Raw genomic sequence first — 25,906 nt, forward strand, 5'->3', positions numbered from 1 at the left:
ACATCACATATACAGCGTATAGTACACCTGACAGTCATCACTTAAGATATGCAGCATACAAAGTATCTGCACAAAGTACATACAATACATGCAGCACACGCAATACATGTAGCACTCAAGGCCCCACCTAACACCAAACCATACAACACAGCACACACCTACTATACACACATACACATACACACATACTATACAACACACACACACACACACACAGAGCAGTGTCTCCAAGGAGAGGGGGTGCTGACAACTTATAAGTAACAGTCAGTCTCGTGGCTTGCTTCACTGAGTTAACCTGTCAACATCTCGCCTTCGCCCCCGTGCAGACTGTGGCCCGCGGGGTGGGGCATGGTTTTAGGTGCTGGCGTGCACTGTCCACACAACTGAGGAAGGAAGGTGTGGGGCTTACTAGGAGCCTCTGTTCCAAGACAGGGAATGCAAGGGCAGAGGAAAGGAGGTGTGGCAACTTTTCCAAGAGACAGGACACAGAGAAACAGGGCAGCATTTGGGGCAAGCTCAAAGCTTCTGCTGCATATAGCTTACATGAAGTCGTGAGTAAGACCATCACCATGGGCTGAAAGCCATCACGTGCTCCTCTGACCACAGTAATGGTTTGTGGTTTGAGTTCAGAATAAGACCTTCCTGGGAACTGGCATGCAGGGACTGCTCATGGGTGAATGGAGTCTCCCACGCAGCAACAGCCTGCAACAGCCTGCAACACCGAGGACTGAGTTCCACCAGGAGCAGAGCCCAGAGCCAGGGCTGAACGGGGGCACTGAGGAGAGGGGCACTGGCTTTAATAAGCAGTGTGGGAAGCCAGAGATAGGTCACAGCCTGCCTAAGGAAGGAGTAGCTGAGAAATGAGTGCACACACTTCTGCATGTATACACACTCACACATTTGCACACATACACATGCATGCACATAACCAGCCAGATACATTCTGCTCTGAAAATGCAGTTTCCCCTGCTTGAAGAAGTGCCAAGCATGGCATGGAATGTCAGACGCGTTAGCAGAGGGCCTTGGGCTGCACTGTGGGCCGGTGGTATTACAGTGTGCTGCCTTGCTAAGTTCAGAGCAGAGAGCGCAAGGAAAGAAGGTTGTGGTGCTGGAACAGGGCTGCACTGAGGTGACTTGCATCCTGCTACCTGGATTACTTGATGTGAGACAGCTTTCACAGGCAAGAAGCTCGCACAGCTGAGCTTTGTGGCAGAGTCTGGTCCTCACGTGCTGGCTCTCGTTCCCAGGAGAGCCACTGGGGCCCCACCTCTGTGGAGCAAAGGACAGGACCATAGAAACCAGAGCCTAGCCTGGCCTAGTTACTCACTTCAAGCCCTGCCATAGATCTGGGTGCCAAATTCAGAAGCCCCGGGTGAGCGCGCCCAACAGGGTTGCCTGCCAGGCCTCAGGTTCACAGACAGCCACCTGTGGTTTTCCCCATTAAGCACATTTAAAGGAAAGGGCATCTTCGTGTCTCAGTGACGCACCCTCCCCCAGGATCAGAGCAGAAGGAAATGGGGAGCGTCCTACTCACTCGCTTGAGGTCATGATGTAGCCGTCATGCTGCCCCTCCTCGGGGGACTTGACTTCCAGCTGCAGGCCTTCTCTGGGGGTGGGTTGTGCAGCTGCCTGGAGGCTCTGCCCACCCTGTCCCAGCCCCAGAGCCCAGCTCTGGTGCCCACCCTCGAGGGTGCTGGGCTCCCAGTTTGGCTGCTTCTCCAGCAGGTCTTTGGAGTAGGTCTGGCTCCTCACATTCTCCACTCCGACAGTCTCCTCTTCTGAAGACAGGGACGCCGCGGGCTCTTCAGACTTCTTTGTCTCTGTTTTGGAGGGCTTTTCCAGAAGGGGGATTTCAGATGAGAGTGGGGACCCCCGGTCCTGCAAAAGGCCCCCAAGCTGGACGCTCAGACGACGGACCTGGCAGAGAGGAAGCTCCTGTGAGGTGGTCTTCGTGAGGAGGGACTGCTGGCACACAGGACCGTAGAGTGAGCACACTGCCTGACGGCAAGGCCTGGCTGCCTGACCATGCTTGGAGTCCCATTAGGACAGTCACAACCACTCCAGGGTACCCTTTCCCACCCCCAGCTCCCAGTGCCTTCCTGAAGATGCTATGATTTAAAGATTAACCCGTCTAGAAGCCATGGATGCCCAATCCAAAGAGCAAATATTATGGTAATTTGCATCTACTGCCATAAACAAAGGCTCTAATATATATATACATATATATGTACATATATATACATATATATTTGATATGTAGGAACTCCATCTTTATGAAAACCCTAGGAGCCATCACTAACACCATTTCACAGATGGGGAAACTGAGGCGAAGACTAATCCAGAGTGCTCATGTCTGATGTTTGTATTCTAATATTACCAAGGCACCCGGTGGTCCTCAGATGGGCAGCACTCACACAGCTAGACTTCACCTCCTGGATATCAGGTTCTTCAGGCCCACCACCCCAGAACCATCTGAAGGGTGTTATAATGACAGTGCTGAATACTGAGTATGCATCTGAAACTCCACCCTTTGTGCCAACTATCTCACTTAATCAGTACCCCAGTCTCATGAACAAAGTGCTACTCTGACCTCCAGCTTATAGATTCTGGGTCTTATTGAGATTAGATGTTAAATAATTTGTACAAGATCGTAACAGTAGTGACCAGCAGACCCCAAACTGGAGCTCAGGCCTAAGTGATGTAAAGACACCACCTCTTCATACGTGTGGTACCTCCCCATGCGTGTGGTGCCTGCTGATACATGCGCTGCCTCTTCTTACGCATGGTGCTCCTTATACATGTGCTTCCTGCTCATACGTGTGCTGTCTGCTCATACATGTGGTGGCAAGGTCCCATGCCATTTCAGTGGCATATCTGTGCCATTAAATCTCTGATATTCCATTAGACAGAAATGGGAACCGGATTTTCTCTTACACTTTTTCAAAGTGTGTTCATTTAATAAGAAAGGATTATAGAGGAAAGTGTTCTCTTTTTTATTAAAACTTACTCATTTCCTCTTATATTTTGAATATTTAAATAGTTTGATGTGGACTTTCCTCAAATTCTGACTAAAGGCAGTACACTGTATTTAGGTTATCCACTAGGGATGGACAATTCCCTATGGCTTTTGAGGGAGGAGAGATAAGGGTCTCTCAGATGGTGTCCCCTATGAAGAGGAAAGAGAAGGAGCTATTGGATAGAGTTTGAAAAAAAATTGCTTGAGGAAGTACCATTTTGGCTCAAGTGATAAGGCCTTGAGTACAAAGAGGCTCAGGGACAGTGCCCAGGCCCTGAGTTCAAGCCCCAGGACTGGCAAAAAAGAATCACTTGAAAATGTACCCAAGTAACAGAAACAGACCAAGAATTCTGGTGCCTCCACTGAAGGACAACCAGAGGCCAGGCTGCCTTCAGCAAATGCCACCTGTTCCACTCCTACAGCTGGAAGCAGTTTCCTGACCTACTCCTAAGTTTAGAAGCTGTCTCTTGACCCTACTTCTCTTCTACTACTTAGGTGGAATGCCCCTCATTTCTGGGGTTTAAAACCATTGATGTTTTCTTATGATTATAGTAACCACTGAACCATAAACGATTACGACAATCTGACAAAAAATTAATCGCAGTCTGGGAATATGGCATAGAGTGCTTGCCTTGAATACATGAAGCCCTGGGTTCAATTCCTTAGCACCACATATATAGAAAAAGCCAGAAGTGGCGCTGTGGCTCAAGTGGCAGAGTGCTAGCCTTGAGCAAAAAGAAGCCAGGGACAGTGCTCAGGCCCTGAGTCCAAGCCCCAGGACTGGCACAGAAAAAAAAAATTAATCACCATGATTCTTGCCCAGTCAATAAAAGTTTCAAAGAACCACATCCCGTTATCACCACCACTTAGAAATTGATGTTCCACATTCTTACTACTGGCATGAACAACCACGGGTTCTTACACAGGAAATACTAATGAACTTTGCATAGAAGGAAATGCTGATACACAGTGAGAGGACACAGTGTGTGCTAAGCCCTATCTCTCCATGAACAAACCCGCCTGCGGTGAGGGAGTGCCCATCCGGCAGCTGCTGCTGGCTCCCACACATTCAAGTTTCAGTCCCTGCTGCCTGGGCACCTGCACAGCCTGGGCAGGTCCAGTGTGAGCCAAGAGAGCTGCAGATGCAGGAAGTGTCAGGTCTGTGAAACGGGTACGGACTATTATTACTCTCCAGGTGGGAACGTTCTAAGAGTATTAGTTATCTTTTTGCATTAATCATATTTTTCATGTTTCTCTAATGATAAGTATTAATTTATCATCTAAAAATAGATACCATTATCTATCTAGGTATATGGAATGTTTTATGTGTTCTTCACATTTTCCTCAGTTTGGGGATTATGAGAGTAATTTTCCATACTTTGGAGGGGGAGGAAATAAGCCTTTGTATTTCATAAATATTCTGAGCCAAAAAATTACAGTATCACTCTAGGTTTAACATGGATCCAGTACCTAGGAACGATCATCTTACCTCCTGGCCCATGGGGTCACTCTCCTCTTGTTCTCTGTGACCTGTAAGAGACAGAGTGTTACCCAAGCCCACAGGGCATCGTCACGAGGTGTCACCACGTGTAACAAGATGACTGCGGCTCCCTCCGTACAGGAGAGGAGGTGTGGCAGTGCTGGCCCCATCGCCACTAGCTTGAGGTGTCTCACAGCATCCGGAGGAGAGTGGAGCACCCAAATCGCAAGGCGCTGTCCGGCAGGCCTGCACTTCCCAGCCGTGTGAATCTGCGGATCGCCAGTGATCGCCCGAGCACTAACAGCCGGCCGCACCCTGCTGCGGGGAACAGGCGCCAGCACACCAGAGGAGCTTCTTAGCCACTCTCAGTTCAGTCAGCTGCAGCACCGCTGACACAGCCCTGACACCGATGGACAACCTCCTCTCCCCAGTGCTGAGGGTGTGTGATTCACAGCACATTCCTCACACACAGGGGACTTTCCTGTGCACGGGGCTCCTTGTGATTCAGGAACTTCCTTCCCAAGCAAAATTTTTGGTGTATTGCTAGCCAGGCACTCTATCACTTGAGTGAGTCCCTCAGCCACATGTGCACGCACGCACGTGTGCACGTGTGTGTGTGCATGTATGCGTTGCTGTGAAGGGAGTCCACAGGTGTGTGCATGTGTGTGCATTGCTGGGGAGGGAGCCCACATGGGTGTGCCTGTGCACGTGTGTGTGCATGTGTGTATTGCTGGGGAGGGAGCCCGTGTGTGTGCGCATGTTGCCGGGAAGGGAGCTCATGTGTGTGTGCATGTGCATGTGCATGTGCGAGTGTGTGCGAGTGTGTGTGTGTGTGTGTTGCTGGGGAGGGAGACCAGGGTCTTGTGCACATTTGGCAAGTGCTCTGCCTCTGAGCCACAGCCCAGGCCTCCTTGCGGTGCCTTGCTGGGGCAGATGCCACTGTCTTCTGCATCTGAACGAGGCACACCAGGCGCCCTACCTCTAGCAAAACTGTCCAGTCCCCAGAGGAGAGAGAGGCACAACTCCCAGCTGGATTTTGGCATGGCTTCGTGTGCCTGGACAGCCTCCAGGGGCCCCGGCCGCCTGTGAGGGTGAGGGCTGAGTGTACCTGCCGCCTCCCCGCAGCCGCAGAGTGAAGGACTAGCCAAATGAACCCTTCACTTTATTACTCAAATATTTGACAATACGTACTCATAGGATCCAAATAAAAACACTTCCTATTACTCTCAGTTTTTCCTAATTCTGAACCACAGCACGAAAGAATTAAACCTCCTCACAGAGAGCAATTTGCTATTCAACATAATTGCTCCAGTAGGCTTAGTCTGTTAAGAAAGCTTTTAGAGGCAAAAGTTCAAACAGATAAAAATCATTAATACAGTAGAAGGAATGCATTATGACTGCTAAGAGGCATCTCTCCCCTCACTCGAATGCAGAGGCCTAAGACGCCAGGGTCACCTTGGAAAGCTGTCTCCAAACCGTCTGCCTGTCCTGCTGGCCGTCCCTCAGCCCCTCTCCTCAGACTGGCCTGGCCTTCCCCGGGACGCACGCCGTGTGCAGCACCGGCCATCGTGTCTGCCGCCTCATCGAGCTGCAGCAGCCCCTGGCGCTCCACCTTTGCCTGGTGCTTCCACAGGTCTTTCAGAAGGCTTCGGAGGATAGCATCTAGGGACCCAGGAAAAACTTAAGTTGAGGGTTGATGCATTCTCATGGCACAAAGGCACCCAGTCTTTCCAAAAAACTACCAACCAATAACAGCACGTGTAGAGGTCCAACAAATATCTGCTAGGTTGGATTTGGAGTCCTACATGGCCCTCTGGCCACTACTACAGCTCAGTGGCCTTACATGTTTAGCAAGAAACAGACAACGCACAGACGAGGCTGGACCGGCCCTGCAACCAGCACCACCACCACGACTGTGACGATTCCCCCAAAGGTGAGGAAGTTAAGCCGTGTCAGTGAGTCTGCAAGAGGTGGACAGTGACAAAAAGCTGCATCCCTCTCTCCCTGAACAGAGATTATTATAGGCCTAGAGGGAGAGCAGTACCCTGGCTGGAGCTCTGCCAGAGGGGACAGCCATTGCTTTCCTACAACTCACGGATACAAGCCTCCCATAGGTCCTCTGTCAGCATGTCCTGTATGTCCTGTGCACACATAGGGCCCAACCACATGGGGTGTATGCAAGTTCATCTCTAAGAGGACACGGAGCTCCAGAGGTGTGTCCTGTGAGAGTACTCTTCTCTTAGGGGACATGGAGCTCTGGAGACATGTCATGTAATAGTGGCTCCCTTACAGAGCCAGCTTGTCAACTGAGATATGCAGCTGACATACTAAGGAACTATCACGGCCTGTGGCAAGGGATCTTCTTCTTGGTTCTGGCCATGTGGGAGGACATGTCCTCCTTAGAGCAAGCACCCCTCCGTGGTTTAGGATGGGCAAGCGTTACATGTTTGTTGGTTCTGAGCTGGACCAGGGCCTTTGGGACATGTGGGAAGGAGTCTACATCGTTCTGTTCTCATGTGACTTCAGCCTATCTTTCCTTTAATGCAGGAACACAGTCTCCATCTATCATGACATTGTACAGGACAGATGGATGCAGCTGCTGCTTTCATATCCAACGCCACTAGCAGCTGAGACCAACCAAGGGAGAGCCAAGGTGACCCTGTATCTAGATGTGTGATCGAGCTCACCAAACCTCACCAACCTAGAGTTTACTCTTAGCTTCTGTGACTCCATTTTACTTTTATGAGTCCATTTTAGAAGCAAAAGCACCCTCATGCATGAGACTAGTTTCTTAGGGTTTGACATTTTAAAATGTATGTACCTACTGCTGTGTTTATGTTCCTAAGTAAAGGTTGTGCTGCCCTTGCTCAATGCCGTATTTGGCTTCTATAACTTTCCACTTGGCTTGCACCTGCAAGAAAGAACAATTAGGGACTTTCCACCCCTGAGCAAACGAGGATGTGGGTTTTTGCTTAAAAGGAGGCCTGAGAATAGGTTTAGCACTGCACTTGGGTACCTGATAGCCCAGTGTAGTCGTTATCCAGTTAATAAAGACTTTCTTTTGGTTACACTCTGTGTCCTTGTGGTCCTTCCTGGTGGGTTACTTCACAGCAGATGGCTTTGTGTCTGGGCAACTTCTAGACCATGATGTGAGGCCAAGGGCAAGACAGTCCCCCTAGCCAAGAGGTCAGGGGTGAGAGGGAGCTGTGAGGTGACTGGAAGTGAGGGTCTGTGCAAAAGTCTGTTGTAGGCAGGCACCCAGCAATGACCACCTGATATGGCAGAGCAGAGACAGTGGGCACACGTGGAAGGGTGACACAAATCCTCACCGCCGCTGGCAGGGCTGGCAGAGCCATGCTAGTGTTGATAAAGACCCACAAAGCCAGATCTCAGAGGAAGAGCTACCAAAACGGTTAACAATCACATGAAATGTAGCCTGTGAGGATCAAAGAATGGGCTGGCAATTTAGCTGATGGTAGAAAAAGTCTCTAACAGAAAGTGGCATGATCTAGTCCTTACACACACAGCATCCCCAAAAGAGTAACTGTCAGACTTGGGAAAAAGCTGAAATATGACCCAAACCAAGATAAAGACTAAGGCTTAGGAAGCACAGAGCCTGTCTGACATACAGGTATTAGGGACTGAGCCACTGACTTCAGCAACTCAGATGAAAACACTTCAGATCAGAGTGCATTGTTGACAGTAAAAACACCACTGACAGACCTAACTGAAGACTAGATGCAGGAAGAAAGGGGGAGCAGATCTGAAGATAGATACCAGAAAATTTGATTATTTAAAAAATGTCCTTTCCCCATCCATATGATAATGAAAAGACAAAAAAATTATATTAAGCAAAAGGGCCAGACCCAAAGAAACGGGCTGCATGGTTTCCTTCATTTGTGGAAACTAGAATATGTATATAAATCTACAAGTTAATCCAATGGATAGTAAAAGACAAATAATTACACTTGGACATGATTAATAAAATGGCACTGTACACATTCATATAGTGAGACTGAAGGAGGATATTCTTACAATAGGATCACAAAGGCTCAATAGCTGTATGCATATGACCATATAAAATGATGCTTATTGAAATGAACTCCAAGAAATGGAAACAAGAGGATTTTATTTTACCTTTTGTGGTTTTCATATGTTTGTTTTTCTTCCCTTTTGTCACTGATTTTTTAATTTCTGTACTTTTTGTCTTGTATGTAAGTTTATCTGTTTCGGGGAGGATAAGGGGAAGCACAGAAATGGGACAAAGGGTGAACTAATTCAGCAGAGATACTCATTAGATACTATGTAAAAAATGAACTATACAACTTGTGGAGGGAGGGCCAGGAGGGGAAAACCTGAGAGAAAAACAGGAAAGAGATGACACTATTGACAAAGAAATGTATTCATTACCTGACCTATGTAACCGTAACCCTGTATATCACCTTTACAATAAAAAAGAATTAATCTCTGGAGATCTATATATAAAAAAGAACTCATCCCTGTGCATCCTCAGTATGTATAAGATCACCTCAACAACAATGATAAAAGAACACATTCTAAGTAACTTTGATGGGGTCCTATTTTTCTCCTCTGAAAGGAAATCTGGCCTTTTGCTTACGTGGTGTGCTTGTGTACTAAGTGCTAAATTCTAAGTGCTAAATGCTAAAAACTCTCTATCTCCCTTCCTCCCTCCCTCTCTCTCCTTGTCCCTCTCCCTCCCTCCCTCCCCCCTCTCTCCCTCCTTCTCCGCTGGTACTGGGGCTTGAATTCAGGGCCTCGTGCTCTCACTTGCCCTTTTTGTGCTCAAGACGGCCGCTGTAGCACATATGCTTGACACAAGGCTTGTAGGAGAAATGGTCATCAGGACTTTAGCGAGCGCCGGCCAGGCAGGTCATAGCACGGCACTCTCTGGGCCTGTGTGGCACCCACAGAGACCCTGTGAACTAGAGGGGTGGGAGTCACTTCCTGCTCCCTGCACATGCATAGACATGGGCTTCTGGAGGTCTCCAGACTTTTTTCTTTCAGCCCTGGAGCTCACACCTGAAGTTGATGCTGACAGGTTTTTTTCCTTTTCCTCCCACCACCACATGGATCCCCCCACATGGAATGAGTCTTCATGCTGAGTACATACTGCAGAGAACGCACTCATCGTGCTGGGAGCCAAGTGTAACAGGAGAATGCCATCCACCATCAGCCCCTCTCCTAACCGCTCTGCTCCACCTCACAGGTGCAATCAGATCTCAACCGCTGGCCCCAGAGACCAGGGAGGCATGTGGGAGCCGCCACTCCCTTCCGTCTCCATCCTCTCAGCAACGTATCTCCACCTCCGACGGGTGTTGGTGCAACAGGATGGCATGTCTGCTTTGTTCCCAGCAGACAGCAGCCAGGACTCAGCCTTCCAGGCCATTTGGACTCTGGATCTCCACAGCCGAGCACTTAGAACCCTTGGAGCCAGGTCCATTGTGAAGAAGTAGGGACAGCTCCTTCTTCTGGGGAAGCCACGTTGTCAGGGGAGCACCGAGAAATGCTCGCTTACGCATTTGGTGCCATGGGCTGCAGCTCCTCCTGTCAGCTCTACAAGGCGCTTCCTGGGGCCATGGGGCTGGTTCAAAAGTCAGTGTCCCGGAGCAGGTGCCTGGAAACTGCGTCCCTGGACTTCAGTCTGACCCTGGGGGATCACAGTGTAGGATTACACACCCACCTCTGTGCTGGGTGGGAGGCTGAGGCCCTTGCCAGGTGAGTAGCAAGGCTGCAGAGATGCTGGAAGCAAGGGTGCCATTCTCCTTTACCACCCTGGCCTTGGCTTCTGATGTTGATAGCATCAGCCTGGTCCTGAAGGAAGGTTCCCTCAGCAACACCAATTCCTAGACTACAGACACCTGCTGCAGGACACATTTACATGCAAACATCCAGGAAAGAGTCCCAACCCATGGGCTCTCACTCTCAGAGCCATTTTCTACCCTACACACCCATCTCCCCAGTGTAAGAGGACAAGGAGGTCATCCAAGCACCAGAGCTCTGAGGCCAATGGAAGTGGCCAGTGCAGTCTGCTGACCTTGCTTCATCCTTCCTTCACCAGAGGCCATGGCAGGAAACTGTATGGTGCCCTTCTACTGTCTCCCAACACCCAGTGCTTCACTGCACTACAGGAGTGCCCAGCCATGGGAACAAGTGACAAGTGCTAGGACCACCTGGCTGAATGGCCACATCACACCTGAGTCACCACACCCTGACCCAGCTCTAAAGTAGGCGATGCAGAGACTTGCACCATGCTGTTTCCTCCACCACACTGGAGCTGGGGGCAGACCCCATCTCTAACTACAGCCCACTCTCACCAGCCTAAGGCTGGAGGAAGCCCCCAGCTCTGACCACAGTCCCCCCTTCATCAGCCTAAGGCTAGGGGAAGCCCCCAACTCTGACCACAGCCCCCTTCACCAGCCTAAGGCTGAGGGCACCCCCAGCTCTGACCACAGCCTATCTATCTCCCACAGCAGTAGACATAGCATGTTTACTTGCCTTAAAAGTCGCAGCCAGTAGGAGAACTATTTCCCCATTTCTTACCAATGAAAAGCAGGCCTCAACCACAGAAAATCTTTCAGCTGTCTCTCTTTTGTGCAGGCGACAGGCTGGGGGTTCACACAGCCTGGGGACCACCCTCAAGACCCTGCTGATGGATAGCACAGGTGACTCAAGGGAAAAACAGAATTTGGCACACAAGGTATGGATATTTTCCAGCAATGGCTGTTATTTTGGAAATTGTATAGCTTGGACAGCTTGAGTCAGAAGAACCGGTCTCAGGCCCAAACCTGAATGCAGACAACAGCCAAATACCAATGTCTCATTTTCATTGACTTACAACTTGCTCCCACAAAATCCTTTGCTTCTCTGGGGCTCACTGCTGCAGAGTCTTATCTCATCCATCCACAGCCTCGGGGTCCAGTGATGACCACAACCCTCCCACTTAGCCTCAGAGAAAACAGAAGTTGGGAGGGGTGGTGTAGGACAAGAACGCCACACCAGGGAAGTGTCCCAGATGGCTGCCAGCACGGGATGCCTTCCGGAAGAGCCTCTGGTACATCCAGCCAAAGCCAGATGACCTCCATTACCCTTCCTCTCTGGAGTGTCACACGTGTCACATGGCCCACCCCAGGGTCCTGCTCTGGGACAGCAATGGAAGCCAAGGAGCCCAGAAGTGTTCCTCCACAGGGGTCCCGTGCCCCAGGCCCTCCATAGCCAGCAGAGGGCTGCACTGTCACAGAGGTCCAAGGCTGGCTTGTTGCCATGGTGAGCCCCTACATTCAATTTTCATCACAGAGAAGACACTCACCCAGAGGTCTCCTAAAGCAGAATACTTGTGTGGCGCATGGACTAGTCCAGCAGCCAGCTGCCCAGCCTCTCTACCGCTTCACAGCACACCACCTCTTGGACAGTCAGTACCTTCAAATGTATGCACAAGTCACACCCAGAGCTGCTGGTGGCTCCCCTGTGTCACAGACCCATTCTTCTTCCAGATCCTTTAGCCCTGCCACACACCAGGCCTGTGATGGCACAGCCTCTGAACCTAGAACTGCCACTGAGGATGCAGGTGCTCTCCAGGGCCAGGAAGTAAAAGTCACCTGGAAAGTCCAGTGTTTGAGGGCCCCATGCACAAAACCTTCACAGAGGCTAGGAAAGACCTTAGCTCCACTGAATGGAAAAGGAAGCTATGTGCTTGGGATCAATAGCAAATCAGGAGGGAGCTGTGCTGCACATCTTCTGCATTAGCAAGCCAGGGGGGAGCTGTCTTGTGCATCTTCTGTGGTACCAAGCCAGGAGGGAGCTGTCTTGGGCATCTTCTGTGATACCAAGCCAGGAGGGAGCTGTCCTGGACATCTTCTGTGATACCAAGCCAGGAGGGAGCTGTCCTGTGCATCTTCTGTATTAACAAGCCAGGGGGAGCTGTCCTGTGCATCTTCTGCATTAGCAAGCCATGGGGAAGCTGTCCTGTGCATCTTCTGTGGTACCAAGCCAGGGGGGAGCTGTCCTGTGCATCTTCTGCATTAGCAAGCCATGGGGAAGCTGTCCTGTGCATCTTCTGTGGTACCAAGCCAGGGGGAACTGTCTTGTGCATCTTCTGTGATACCAAGCCAGGAGGGAGCTGTCCTGTGCATCTTCTGTGGTACCAAGCCAGGAGGGAGCTGTCCTGTGCATCTTCTGTGGTACCAAGCCAGGAGGGAGCTGTCCTGTGCATCTTCTGCATTAGCAAGCCAGGGGGAGCTGTCCTGTGCATCTTCTGTGGTACCAAGCCAGGGGAAGCTGTCCTGTGCATCTTCTGTGGTACCAAGCCAGGGGCGAGCTGTCCTGGACATCTTCTGCATTAGCAAGCCAGGGGGGAGCTGTCTTGTGCATCTTCTGTGATACCAGGCCAGGAGGGAGCTATCCTGGACATCTTCTGTGATACCAAGCCAGGAGGGAGCTGTCCTGTGCATCTGCATTAGCAAGCTTAGGAGAAAGCTGAGCTGTGCATCTCTGCATTAGAAAGCTGGGAGAGCAATGTCCCTCATATCTTCTGTGTTTTTGTGTCACCCAGGGGGTGAAGAGGCAGCTGACGTATTTGGACATGATGGTTGGTTGGGGTTGGTCACTGGCCAGCATACGGTAAGTGGGAAGGTCACCACCATGTGATCCACAGGCAGGACACCTTACAAGCACGGCAAGTTATCTCAAAGTCACCCACTGTCAGTCATTTAATGATGAACTGAAAGGAAGAATTACTTCTTTTGAGGTCCAGGCGGCCCTGGGGGACAGCAGGGCTGGACACATGGAAGACACACAGTATGAGCATCAGAGTAAGCGTTCTTTTGTTCCTTCCACTGCACCATATAATTCTGAGATCTTGCCAGCTTATAATGACATTTTAAGTAGCTTTCAACACTCCACGTGGGCTCCAGCAGTGCAATTACATGAAATGTCAGGACATCAAATATGTAAGGCCTGGAGTCAGAGATCAACCTGCAATGACTACCGGCACACCTGTGCAGGCTCGACCTGCTGGAATTAGGTCTTCACAGGGTCTCCCAACAAAGTGCTACATGCTTTAGAGGGCAATAATGACATATACTAGTCCCACCACAAAACTGCTCTAACAAAGATGTGAACAACAGACATCAGCTTTTAAGTTCCTTTATCACCCCAGAAATGTGAAGTCCTCAGTTTATTCACAGCCACTCATCTTTCCATTTTCCCCATCATCTTCACCAGCTCCATCTTTGCCATCAAATCATAACCAATTTTATCTCTTCCTCCACCACCACCATCATCACTGTCACCATCATGAAGAAACGCTTGTGTCCTCTTGTTTGGGGGGCACACCATCCATTTCACTGCTAGTGTCCAACCTTTGGTTATTCCCAAAGGACTCAGGTAAACTGAGCAGGAGACTAATTTTTTTTGCATTTTGTTTTCATCTGGGTTTCTTCCAAGAGATATAGACATAGTTATATGCCAGCATCTTGTCTACATCCAAACCAATGCTGGGAGAGTGTGTTCTCCTTCCAACCTTCAGAGCTTGGGATTCATAGCTAAGAGTATGTCATTCATGGTGAATGGAAAGTGCTCAAACTGCAGGTCCTCCTAGCCAGGACATCATTTCATAGTGGACCCATCTAATCAGCTCTATCATAAGCAATGGCAAGGCCAAGAAGAAAGGCACTACTTAGATAACTTCAATTGGTGAGGAAAAGCCTGATTGCTTTACCTTTTCAGTACTGAGGATCTAGACCCAGGCCTTGTCCATCTGAGACAAGATTTCTACCATGGAGCCACACTCCCAGCCTTAAACTCCTTTTTAAAAAAATGTTATTATAGAGGTGATATACAGAGCGGTTACAGATAACGTAAGTCAGGAAATGAGCATATTCCTTCCCTCACTCAAACTGCTTTCTAAAGTATATTTGAGATGGATATGAAGAGGAACTTCCATGCTCAGAATATCATCTGATATTTGAGGAAATACTCCCAGCATTCTGCCAAGCCAGAATATAAAGCTTTCTAGACAGTTAGTGGGGAAGTAATGCATGAACAACAATCACAGAAGTCCCCCCTCAGTGATGAGGGCTGTCAAGCAAGTTGTGGAAGTGCCAGTCTAGATAGGGAGGAACCAGGTCTGCAAGGCCACCAAGGTTAGGTATAGGGATCAGAGCCAAACCAACTGTTGCCAGAAGACCCAGGGGCCTCGAGGTGCCAGATCCATGCCAAGGCCTGTCAATGTGCCTGTGGGGACTCCCAGGTCCTTCCTCGAGTGTCTTGTGCTTCCTAGAGGGAAACATTGCCATGGTGAGGGGCTGCGCCAAGCCAGGCTTCAGGTTGGAGAGGGAGGATGTAGAAAAGCAATGGGAAGGGTGACCTCATGTGTGGAAGGTCTTGTGTAGTGGGGAGCTCGCTCACTCTTCGTGCTTCCCAAAGGTCTTCTTGTTAGGGCCAATGGTGGGAGGAGGGGATGGGGATAGACGTTCTGGCAGTGAGCACTTACAACAAGCTACCTTCTGGTGCCCCTCCACTCTCGCCCAAAACAGGCACTTTCAACTCATTTCTCAAAAAGAGCTTCTCAGCACACACACAGCTGGTTTTCAGTGATAGAGCCTTCAAAGGTGAGCAATGAATGAGCTCACTAGAGTTAAGCAGAGCTGTGTGCCCACCTGCCAACAACATTTCAGGAGAGAATCCCACGTGAGTAAGTTCACAACTGGCTGGGTTTTCAGAAACCCTGATGACAGTGACTCCAGCTGGCACAGAGGGGCCGTGTCTCCCAGTGGGGAGGAAGACAGGAGTTGGGAGAGGCAGAACAGAGCACATCCAGGGTCCCCAGGCACACACAGCTGCTGCTACCTGGTTTGAGTGACCAGCAGGGCTTCCCCCAGGGCTGGTGAACAGATGGAGCGTGGCCTGGAGTGCAGCCAGAGATGTGCTGCCTGTCGCCTGGAGACTTCAACCCCTCTCCTGCCTTCCCTCCCCAGGGGAGCATGGCTGCTGCTGACCCACAAGACACATGCACTTCCTCCTGACCAGGGCTGCTTCCCCTGGGCGAGTCCTCTCAGAGGTGTCTTCTTCCTGACTTAGAAGGTGCTCACAAGAGGCAGGGACCCAGGACAAGGACCTTGGCCGTCTATCCTCATGGAGTGGGTTCTAATGGCATTCTCTCCTCCAGGCACCAGGCAGTCAATTCAGGCTGGGTTTTCTTTTTCCTTTTCTTTTCTTTTTAAGCCAACATATATGACTGTAGTCAGAGCACTAGACTCTCAGAGATGAATGGATTTCCTCAAACACGCAAAGGCAGCAGGTACCTCCTTTCAAAGGGAAACAATCCCAACATTGTGGGCTTATTTTCTCCAGGGAACAGCAGCATTTGACTCTGGTTGTCCTCTACTAAAGTAGGTCAGTGAGTCTGGGATTCGGGGTGCTCCTGTGCTGTGAGCGGCTTGCACACAGGGACAGGACACAGGAGCATCTCAGGGAGGTTCAAGAGAGATGCCCCAAATAAATGCTCCCGGCTAGGATGTAGCTCAGTGTAAGAATGCTTGCCTAGCACGCATAGGCCCTTGGTTCCATTCCCAGAGCAGAAAAGAGAGAGGAGGGTAGGGGAGGAGAGAGGGGAAGGAAGGGAGAGGGGAAAGAGAGGAGAGGAGAGGGGAGGGCATAGGAGGAGAAGGCGGGAGGTGCCTACTGTCTTTGCAGGAGGGGAGGGGAGGAAAGGAGGATTTAATACCACTAAACAGTGCACTTAAAAATTGGTGCCAGTGGCACATACCTATAATCTTAGCTGCTCAGGAGACCAAGATCTGAGGATCAAGGTTTGAAGCCAGCCCAGACAAAAAAGGCTATGAGATTCTAATCTCCAATTATCCACCAAAAAAGTGGAGTTGTGAGCCAAGTTGTAGAATTCTGGCCTTGAGCAACAAAGCTCAGGAAAAATAGCCAGGCCCCAAGTTCAAATCCCAGGAACAGCACAGATTGAATTCAAAAAGTAGATATGGGCCAGATGCTAAACCTAGTCACTAAGTAAACTGAGAGCCAGAGGATCATAGTACAAAGCTAACCAAGAGAGTAATGTCTGTGAGACTCCATTTCCAAAGTAACCAGCAAAAACCCAAGCTGGAGGTGTGGTTCAAGTGGTATAGCTCCAGCCAAGAAAATAAGCTGATAGCAAACACATGACCTTGAATTCAAACTATGGTTCCGGGGGGGGAAAGTGGATCTGGAACTTTGATTACTTAAGAGTTTTCACTTTTTATTGAACATTCCTCTTGCCTGAGCCAACTGATAGTCTTTGCCTCCCAGAGTCTCTGCAGCACTGCCTGTCTGTCAGGGGTCACTCCTCCCCTCCTGGGAGCACCCCCGGCCTCTGTGCTCAGGAGGCACGCCTGCTTCTCGTGACTGCCTCTGCCTTCACACTGATGGAACTCGCTGCAGATCTGTTCTTCCCATCCCCTCTGTGCCTGTCAAATATTAACAGACAACTTCACCTGCCATGCACAGCCAGGTTTGGACTTTAAATGTCCACTGCAATCACAAAAGCCCTGGACCAATTGGTCAGAAAATAAAATAAATTGTGTTTAAATCTGGAGTTTTGATTGTGACTTTTTTTCAGAGATCCAGCTTTCTCTGAAACTACTTAATTTTTTGGTCAGGTACAACCATTAAGCTCTCAACCTTGTAGAAGAATCTGCAGGACCATAAGATGGAAAATGATATCACTTTTAGGACTGAGTGATCATTTCTAGGGAGAGTCATGTTGGTTCAGGCTGATCCCTGTAAGAGAGCTCCCGGCTTACTGGGGTGGCCCTGGGACAGAGTGGAATCGGGGCACCGCCGGCTGCCTTCCCCGGGCTCCTGTCCCACTGAGGAGGCCAGCACTCCTCACACTCCCACACAAGGTGTCCCGTGGACCTCCTCAGGAGAGGGAGGGCCTGCAGTGCACACTCTGAGTGGGGGCTCATCTCACTGGGGGGCCAGAAAGGTTTCCCTAAGCAGCAAGTGAATAGTGCCGCCAGAGTCCTCCATGGCAGTCAAAAGATCTGGCAGACTGGGAGGAGATGGGGCTGGGCTAGCACCTCCCAGAAAATGCAGATCTCTCCTAAGTCCAACTGGGCATTGGAGAGGATGGCCGTGTCTTTGGGACATCTCCTCCTCTTCAGGAAACAGAGTAAAGAAACAAGAAAAAAAGACTAAGCAAACTCCAGACTAGACGACTAGACTAAACTCCCGACTAAACGACTAGAAAAACTCCAGAACATAAAAAACTCTATCAGATGAATGACCTGGTTTGGTGAGGGTGGGGGGGGGCGGGCGCAAGTAAGAAAAATAAACCTGTCTATCCACTCACAGATCCTATTTCAAAAGAACTAATCATAAAAAAAATGCATGACAGTTTAGGAAATTTGAGAAATGAAAGGTTCTCTTGATACTAATATTCATCTCCATGTGCATGAAGGCTACCATGGTTCAGTTTATGCAAGAGTCCTTACCTTCCACTAAGTACAACATTGAAATACTGACAGATACATTTCTTTGGGGGAAGCAGGAGCACAGAAGTCACAAAAGTCCAGGAAGTTGCATGAGCTGAAGCTGATGAGGCATGCAATTGGTTCCTTGCACAATGATATTATTCTGTGTACAAAATATTGCACATATTCTATGCATAATCATTGTGCATAATGTTTTAAAAGGAACACCATTTATGTAATGTAACTCCTCTATACATCACCTTTGTAATAATAATAAAATATTTTAATGATAAAAAATAAAATATATTGTTGGGATAACACAATAAATAAATAAATAAATAAATAAATAAATAAATAAATAAATAAATAAATAAATAAATAAAAGGTACAGCATGCAGCTAAGAAGACAGTGCACATGAAAAGATAACCAGTATTGAGCTTAGATCTGCCATCTGAGCTGTGTGGGAGGCACAGATGGAAGGACTGGTCTGGGGCATCCCAGGCAAAAACGTAAGAGTCTATTTGAGAAATACTGACAGCAAGGAGAGCTAGGGTCAGGGTTCATGTGGTAGAGTGGTTGCCTAGTAAGTATGAGGCCCTGAGTTCAAATGCCAGTTCTGTCAGAAAAAGATAATCAGTGCTACATGGCAGTTCAGCAAAATGGCCAAGAGGCAGAATCAGTGGGCAGTGAAGAGAATGTCTTCACAGGTCCAGTCCTCAGGGGTGTGAGGAAGAATGGGGTTCGTGAGAGCAGAGAGGCTCACCCAGGCAGCAGGAGTAGCAAGAACATGGGATGTCATATCACCCTCCATTTGTGAGTGCACCCTGCTCTCTGGCTGGACTTAACACTCTTTGTAGGGGCAGCAACAGTTACCTCTTCATATTTATGATAACTAGGTTGCCAATAAACAAGATGATTTTAGCAGTTGAAGACAGGATAGGAGACCAAGAAGGAGAGTCAGAGAAAAGCAGCCGCTGACCTGAGGAGCAGAGGATGGGACAGGGACCCAGGCCTGAGGGGGTGGGGAAGGCTGGCAGTGGAGACACCTTGAGCTTCCTCTGCAGAGAGGCACAGCAGGGCAGGTGCTGTCCCAGCCTGAGCTGAGATGGGGAGGCACAGGGGAGTCACACCAGCAGGAGAGGCCGCTGGACAGAGCTCTGGAACTGAAGGGACAACAGAAGGCCACTGGGCCAAGAAAGAGGGTGCTCAGGGTAGACATTGGTTCAAACAGGAGAAACAGGTCTTGGGGGCAAAATTCTGCCAAGAAAGGTGAGCTGCATGCTGCAGCCTGCGGACATGATGGCACACCTGCGTACACACCTTGCGTGTGTGTGCCATCTTCTTCCTCACTTATCAATATTTGTGATGGTCTCCTTGGTAACTCTAAGGTCCAATAAATGGCTACAGAGGCTGAACGAGTATAAGAATGAGGGCCACCTAACTAGAACAGAGCAAGGAGGAGAAAATGAGACTTTCAGCTACAGTTAAGATTTATGTAGAGAAAACCAAGAGAGCTGATGCTCACGTGATTCTCAGCCAATGTCCTGCCAGTCACTTCAGAATCTAGCCACATGCTGCAGCATGGTGGGTGGCTCTGAGGACAGACATCCACACCCCGCCCATCAGAAGAAGGCAAGAAGGGACGTATGACAACAGTCCTACTTGAGGCAGATATGAAATCTGGGACCAGGCCCATCCTCTGAGCTGTGCTCCAGGCCCATGTTCTACCCTCACTGATGGGCCGTGAAGCAGTGACATTTGGGAGGGGAGTGGAAAGAGGGAGTGCTGAGCAAGGCAGACTCCATCCTGGAACAGCTCAGGTGCGGCTCAGCAGCCCAGGCGCTGGAAATAAGGCCGCCACCACCCTTCCCCAAACCAAGGGGCCTGGGGGCCTGAGGACTTCCTGCCATGACATCTGCAGGAGCAATGCTGGTGGCAAGACCCTCCGGAAGGCCAGGAGCCCCTACAGGGAGGGAGGCCAGCAGACACTTACCAGTGTCCATACCTGGGGAGTCTTCAGGGTCCCCAGCAGGTGAAGGCCATTTCTTGGCAGCTTCTGGGGCTAAGGGAGGCCTTGGCACTCTAGAGGGGTTCAGGAGGTTCTGTAGTATGGAGTCACCCTCTCTGGAGGATCCTGAGGGTTTCTGGGCAGCATAGGCACTGAGCGCGGTGGCCAGGTGCTGTCTGTCCACACCATTGTCTGCCTCAGGGCTGAGCTTGTCTGGCTGGAACTGGCCGGGAGTCCTCACCGGGAGACTCTCGGGATACCTGGCCCGAGTCAGCGGCGGGTAGGTCAATGCCGATGCGTGTGCCACATAGGTCAGGACATTCTCAGGGAAGGAGTCCTCACCCTAGAGGGGCAGAAGAACAGATTAGGACAAGAACCAAGCACCCTCAGCCACACATGCCCAAGTGGCTGTGAGGTGGGTCCTCCAGGCCCTAACAGGACCAGTTCTTTCTGAAATGTGAACCGAAAGCAGGGCTCATTTCTCTCTGCTAACTCGCCATCCAAGCCCCCTAGTCACCACTGCACTGGCTCTTAAGTGTGCGCTCTACTGAGGCGTGGCTCACAGGCCATGGGGTCGACACGTGCTCACAGAGCTGTGCACACATCACCGCTGGAAGATTCCACCCCAACAGACATCTTCTACACACCAGCCCCTGCTTGGGCGGCCACAAATCTGCTTCGTGCTGCTCCGCGGGCTCCTCTGCTATAAACAGAACCCACAACACAACCTTTCGTCTGGCTCACTTCCCCTAGCATATTGTCAAAGAGCAGCCATGAGGTTTGTGTCCAAATTTCTCTCCTACTTAAAGCAGAGTAATGACATCACATTTTGGGTCTTCACCTAACAGTTCACGAACATTTGGGTAGTCTTCATTCTTTATTATTCTGAATGCTGCTGCTACAAATGTCTGTGTACAAGTGGGGTGGGTACAGCCTTCCGTTCTCAAGTCTGTGCCCCGGCTATAGAGTCACGGAGGCACCTAACATTCAGCTCTTGGAGAACTGCAAGCTGTTTTCCCACATATTTGCACCACACTGCAGTCCCCTCAACCTCCCTGCTCACGTCCCTCTCTCCTGTCCAGCCATCCTAGGCCCCTGGGGCCTCACTGTGGCTGCCTGAACTTCTCTGAGGACTGCCCGTGTCAGGCGTCCTTTGCTGGGACATGGCAACTCTTCTTTGCAGAGACAGGGCAGCCGGAGTGCCCTCCCACTGGGGGAGGGCGGGCAGCTGGGTTCAGCTCTGCTGCCCTGCATTTCCCCATCCGCAGCCTCCAGCAGAGGCTCCCAGTGCTCTGACTGCAGGGATTGATTTCCCTCCAGCTCCTCTGCTGTTTATCTGAAATATTTCCACACCTGCTTGCAGAAATATTCTGCAAAGGGCAGTTGTCAGGGTCTTTTCGATACATAAATATCATTTCACTGCCCAAACATGGTCATTCATGGAACCTCGGTGACTTTTTCCCCTCACCCCAGACAATACGAGGCCCAGTGATCGGCCCCACCCCGGCACGGCTATGCAGTGTCAGAAACCTCGGTGTTCTACGGATGATGGCACACGTGTAACTTCATGGGTGAGCACAGTGCTTGCCAGGTGAGACCTCAGAAGGGCAGAGGCCATGTGCCAGGCACCGCGGGATGCTGTGCACTGCCTGTTGGTCTTTTTGCCTGCACTCGGCCCACAACAATCGTGAGTCAGTGAGATTCAAAGCATCATACTCACGGGCCAACTATTCCCAAGGAAGAGTATACATTTTGTGCTGAAAGCTGGAGACTGGGAAATGGGTAATATTGGTCTCATTGCGGCTGACAGGGAAGAACGTGAGCAAATCACTTCACCTTTTAAGATTTTATCCTGGCAAATAAGGAATTTTGACATTGTCTCTGATGAGATTCTTGTTTCTAAAATGATATGATTTTTAACTATCATCCAGATTGTCTCATTTTTTTTTCTGAGGAATAGCTGAAATCAACTGCTCTTCCTTTAGAAAAATCAAAGTAAAATGGGAGATAGACATAGGGCACAGGAGAATGAATGCTGCCACAACAAACAGCCCCTCCAGCAGTTTCTCACAAATTGGGCCTAAGTGTCAGTCGAGGGTTCAGTCTGTGCCTCCTTCAGAAAGATTGTCTCTCAACACCTGCTCAGGTGACTGCTCAGGTCACGGTGCTGGTGGCTAGGGTCTGTACCCGAAAGCTTCATTAATGTACCTGCAGCTCTTCCTCCTCCCTGCCAGGACATAGCCTAACCTGCTAACCTGGAGCTCCTGCACACAGGGCCTCTAATTAGAGTCACACCGGACAGCTCCAGGCAGAGAACAGACCAGGCATAACACAAGCATCACAAAATCATAGCATCTGTGTAACAGGCTAGGAAAAAAATGGCTTGTTTATGCTCGGAATCAAATTAAGGTGAAAAAGAGACCAGAGCATTTGGCAGGCAGCATCAACAAGAGTTAATGAAAAGGTTCATTTCATGTTTCACCCACATCCTTTGCAAAGGCTGCAGGCACCAAGGTTCCCTCCTGGGAGTGACTGTGGCCTCAGGAGCAGGGGTCCATCCCAAGAGGAAGGGGTTCTCTTCTGGGCTTCTCTTCCATGCCTCCGAGTCTCAAATGGGGAGTGCCTAAGTTAGAATCTCACCTCTGAGGCAGGAACTTCTTCATGTCCCTGCGGCTCCAAACCACCTCTGTGGCAATGGGGTCCCCTCCCTGACGGTGCTGGGCCCTGAAGCCATGGCCCCCACCACTCCTCCTCATGGCCTTGCTTTCCTTGCAGTCCTCGGGAAATCCACAAGACGCTGCTGGGGGGCTGTGTCATTGTGCTGTCTTTACACTGCCAGCTTGCAGTTTAAAATTACCACTTGTTTTCACAGGCTCTGTAAAGATGTTTGAAGTCTCTGCATTTCAATGACATGGGATTTTCTGAGATAATGCTGAAGATGAAAACCAGCAACCCAGAGGCATGGACACTTCACATCTTCAGCATGAATGAGGACTCTCTTGCCACCCAGGAGCTTCAACTCCATAGGAGATACCTTAGTGTGGGCAGCTTGGTGAGGTCCACCTTGTGTTTGCAAAGTGTTTGAGAGCATAGGCGAAGGTGCCAGGCTTAGCACACGGCCCAGAGAAGAATTAGTAAGTGGAAGTCACTGCCAGAATCACCACCAGCATCAACAGTAGCATCATCTCACCAACAGCAGCATCAACATCAGTTTCAGTATCGGCACAATTGCCAACATCAGTGGCACTGTCTCCATCACCAACAGCAGTGTGCCCTGTGGAACTTCCTGTCCGTGTGCGCCACAGCAGGGCAGGGGCCGGGGGGGCACAGCTGGCACTGCGGGCCACCTCTCCACCCGCCGCGGCATCACACTGCTACGCCCGCTGCGTGCAGAGCCCAGCAGACATTTTCTGAGGAAGAATAGCTCTGACATGGCCCTGTCCTCACACAGCTCACACACCGACGTGTGAGTTAGGTGATATAAATCAATGGCTAATTAGAATCACACTACAGAGGATTCAGAAAAGCAACGCTGGCTTGACAGGCAGGGATTCTGTTCCGCAGGGCAGATTCAGGCAGCTTTCTGGAACCGGTGCCTGCAGTGAGATGGCCAATGGCGCGGCTCCCCTCCAGCAAACCCTGCCAGGCTGCCACACCGCAGACAAGCGGCAGGCCCCAGCCTGCGGCCTCAGGCCCCTCTCTGCGGAGGCGCCAGTGCTGCATACCCAAGGCCTCCCCACCACTCCCCAGGTCGCACAGCTATGACTCAGACTGACAGGAAGGCTTAGAGAACCCAGAGCGCCCAGGACTGTGAAGAAGAGTGGTCTGTGCCAGCTGCTCATGCTCACCAGATATTCTCTTGTGCCCAAGCTGTGACTGAAATGAAGAAACTGTAACCAGGATATCTTTGACCACATAACACATGTTTCCTCCCATCTGCCCCACAGCCCGAAGGCAGCACTGACAGGCACCTTGATCAGACTTGTCACAGCCTGCCTGACAAAGCATACAGTAGTGACACTGCCCAGGGCTTCCTAATGAGACAGCCCCTCCATGCAGGTCACTGGGAGCTCAGGAAAGGGGTGGGAGAGGACTGGGCACCTGCTATACATCTGCTCATTGATGTAGAGTTGCTTAGGCTGTGCAGTGTGTGGAATGTGGCTTGTTTATTCTGTGTCTCTCTGTGTCTCCATCTCAGGGTCTGTCTGTCTGTGTTATTCTATTTCTGAATCTATTTATCCATGTAGCTCTGCTAGTGTGGCTCAGTTATATATCTATGTCTGTCTTTCTCTCCATCTGTCTGTCTGTCTATCTGTCTATCTATCTATCTATCTATCTATCTATCTATCTATCTATCTCTATCTATCTATGTTTCTCTGGGCCCTTCATCTTGTCTATGTGTTTCTCTGCCTCTTTCTTCTTTTTCCTGTCTCTGACTCTCTGTGTCTCTCTGTCTTCTTTTTCTATGTTTGTTTCTGTGTCCTCTCTCTCTCTCTCTCTCTCTCTGTCATTCTGTCTCAACACATGACAGAGGCAGTGTCTAATGGTGCCCCTGGGATAGCATTGTCACAGAAATAGAAAGTTTGGCCCCAAATAAATCCAAAGATCTCTGGTAGTGTGTGCTATGCCACACTGAGCTCCCACTCAGAGAAGCCAATGCTTAGGAGGTCCTTACAGTTCATAAAACCTACAAGGTTAGCGGGTGCCAGTGGCTCATGCCTGTAATCCTAGATACTTAGGAGGCCGAGATCTGAGGACCGCCGTTCACAGCCAGCCCAGGCAGGAAAGTTTATGAGACTCTTATCTCCAATTAACCACCAGAAAACTGGAAGTGTCACTGTGGCTCAAATGGTAGAGAGCTAGCCTTGCGCTGAAGAGCTCAGGGACAAGCCCAGGCCCAGAGTTCAAGTCCCAAGCTCCACGACTAATGGAGAGAAATTAAAGAAAGCAATCCTGCAAGACTGCAAAACTACAGGATGAAGGAATCTTGCAGGAAATGACAGTTACACGCAGTGGGTGAGGACTGGGGGTCTCTGTGGATGATGTTGTGTCTGCAGGCCCAAAGGCAAAGGATGCTCTGGACAGAGACGCTGCTTTCCGTTCTGCCCATCTCTGTCCCTGCCTCTCCCTCTCCATGCTCTCTGTCAGTACAGCCTCCATACCCACAGCTCCTAATGCCTCACATCTGCAAGGAGAAAGGGGAAGGATGGATTGGGGCTGAGAGTTTTCATCCGTTGTAGCACCACGGCACTCAGCAGATGAGAGGAGGATCATTCCAGTGGGCTTGTGTGCACTGGGGTGACTTTTAATTCTTTGGGACCATGGTGACAATCACCCATGCAGCATGGAGACATGCCACAGGGTGAGTGAGGGGCAGCGCTGGGCAGCGGTGTCCTGCCGCACACGCCGCAGCTTCCTTCTCTGTCTGCCTGGAGGAAAGAAAATTGTTCAACTTGTGCTCAGCTAAGACTGGAGAAAGAGACTTGGCAACTTTGGTTTGGGCTTTCTAAAAAGACAAAAAAGATAAGATATTTCTGACATCTTAATAACCTGATCTTCAATCATCATAAATTGCCTCTACTGTGAAACTAGAGTGTGATTTAAATTGTGCTTTGTCAAAGACCAATAAAGTATTCACACCTCTCCTGTCCTTAGAGCTCCCTCGTCCTTTTACACTTGCCTGTATAAACATTTGGTTTTGGTACAATCGAGTTAGGGCTCATCAATCATTTTTAGTCCTTTAAACATAGCACTCCATCAGCATGTAGAAGATGATCTGTGTGGTGGACCTCAGTCCTCTCATCTCTCAGCCGTCCATCAGCATGTAGAAGATGATCTGTGTGGTGGACCTCAGTCCTCTCATCTCTCAGCCGTCCATCAGCATGTAGAGGATGATCTGCGTGGTGGACCTCAGTCCTCT

At 50.0% G+C, this 25,906-nt stretch overlaps 1 protein-coding gene across 1 annotated transcript in view; it reads right to left on the reverse strand.

Moving 5' to 3' along the window:
* Ptprn2 (protein tyrosine phosphatase receptor type N2) overlaps nt 1-25,906 on the reverse strand; it is a 455,648-nt gene that overhangs the window by 367,302 nt on the left and 62,440 nt on the right. The window contains 4 exon segments of the mRNA XM_048337774.1: nt 1,535-1,917; nt 4,506-4,546; nt 5,952-6,158; nt 19,972-20,329. Of these exon segments, the coding sequence (XP_048193731.1) occupies nt 1,535-1,917; nt 4,506-4,546; nt 5,952-6,158; nt 19,972-20,329 (989 nt within the window).

Source organism: Perognathus longimembris, chromosome 2 (assembly GCF_023159225.1).
Source record: "Perognathus longimembris pacificus isolate PPM17 chromosome 2, ASM2315922v1, whole genome shotgun sequence".
NCBI lineage: Eukaryota > Metazoa > Chordata > Mammalia > Rodentia > Heteromyidae > Perognathus > Perognathus longimembris.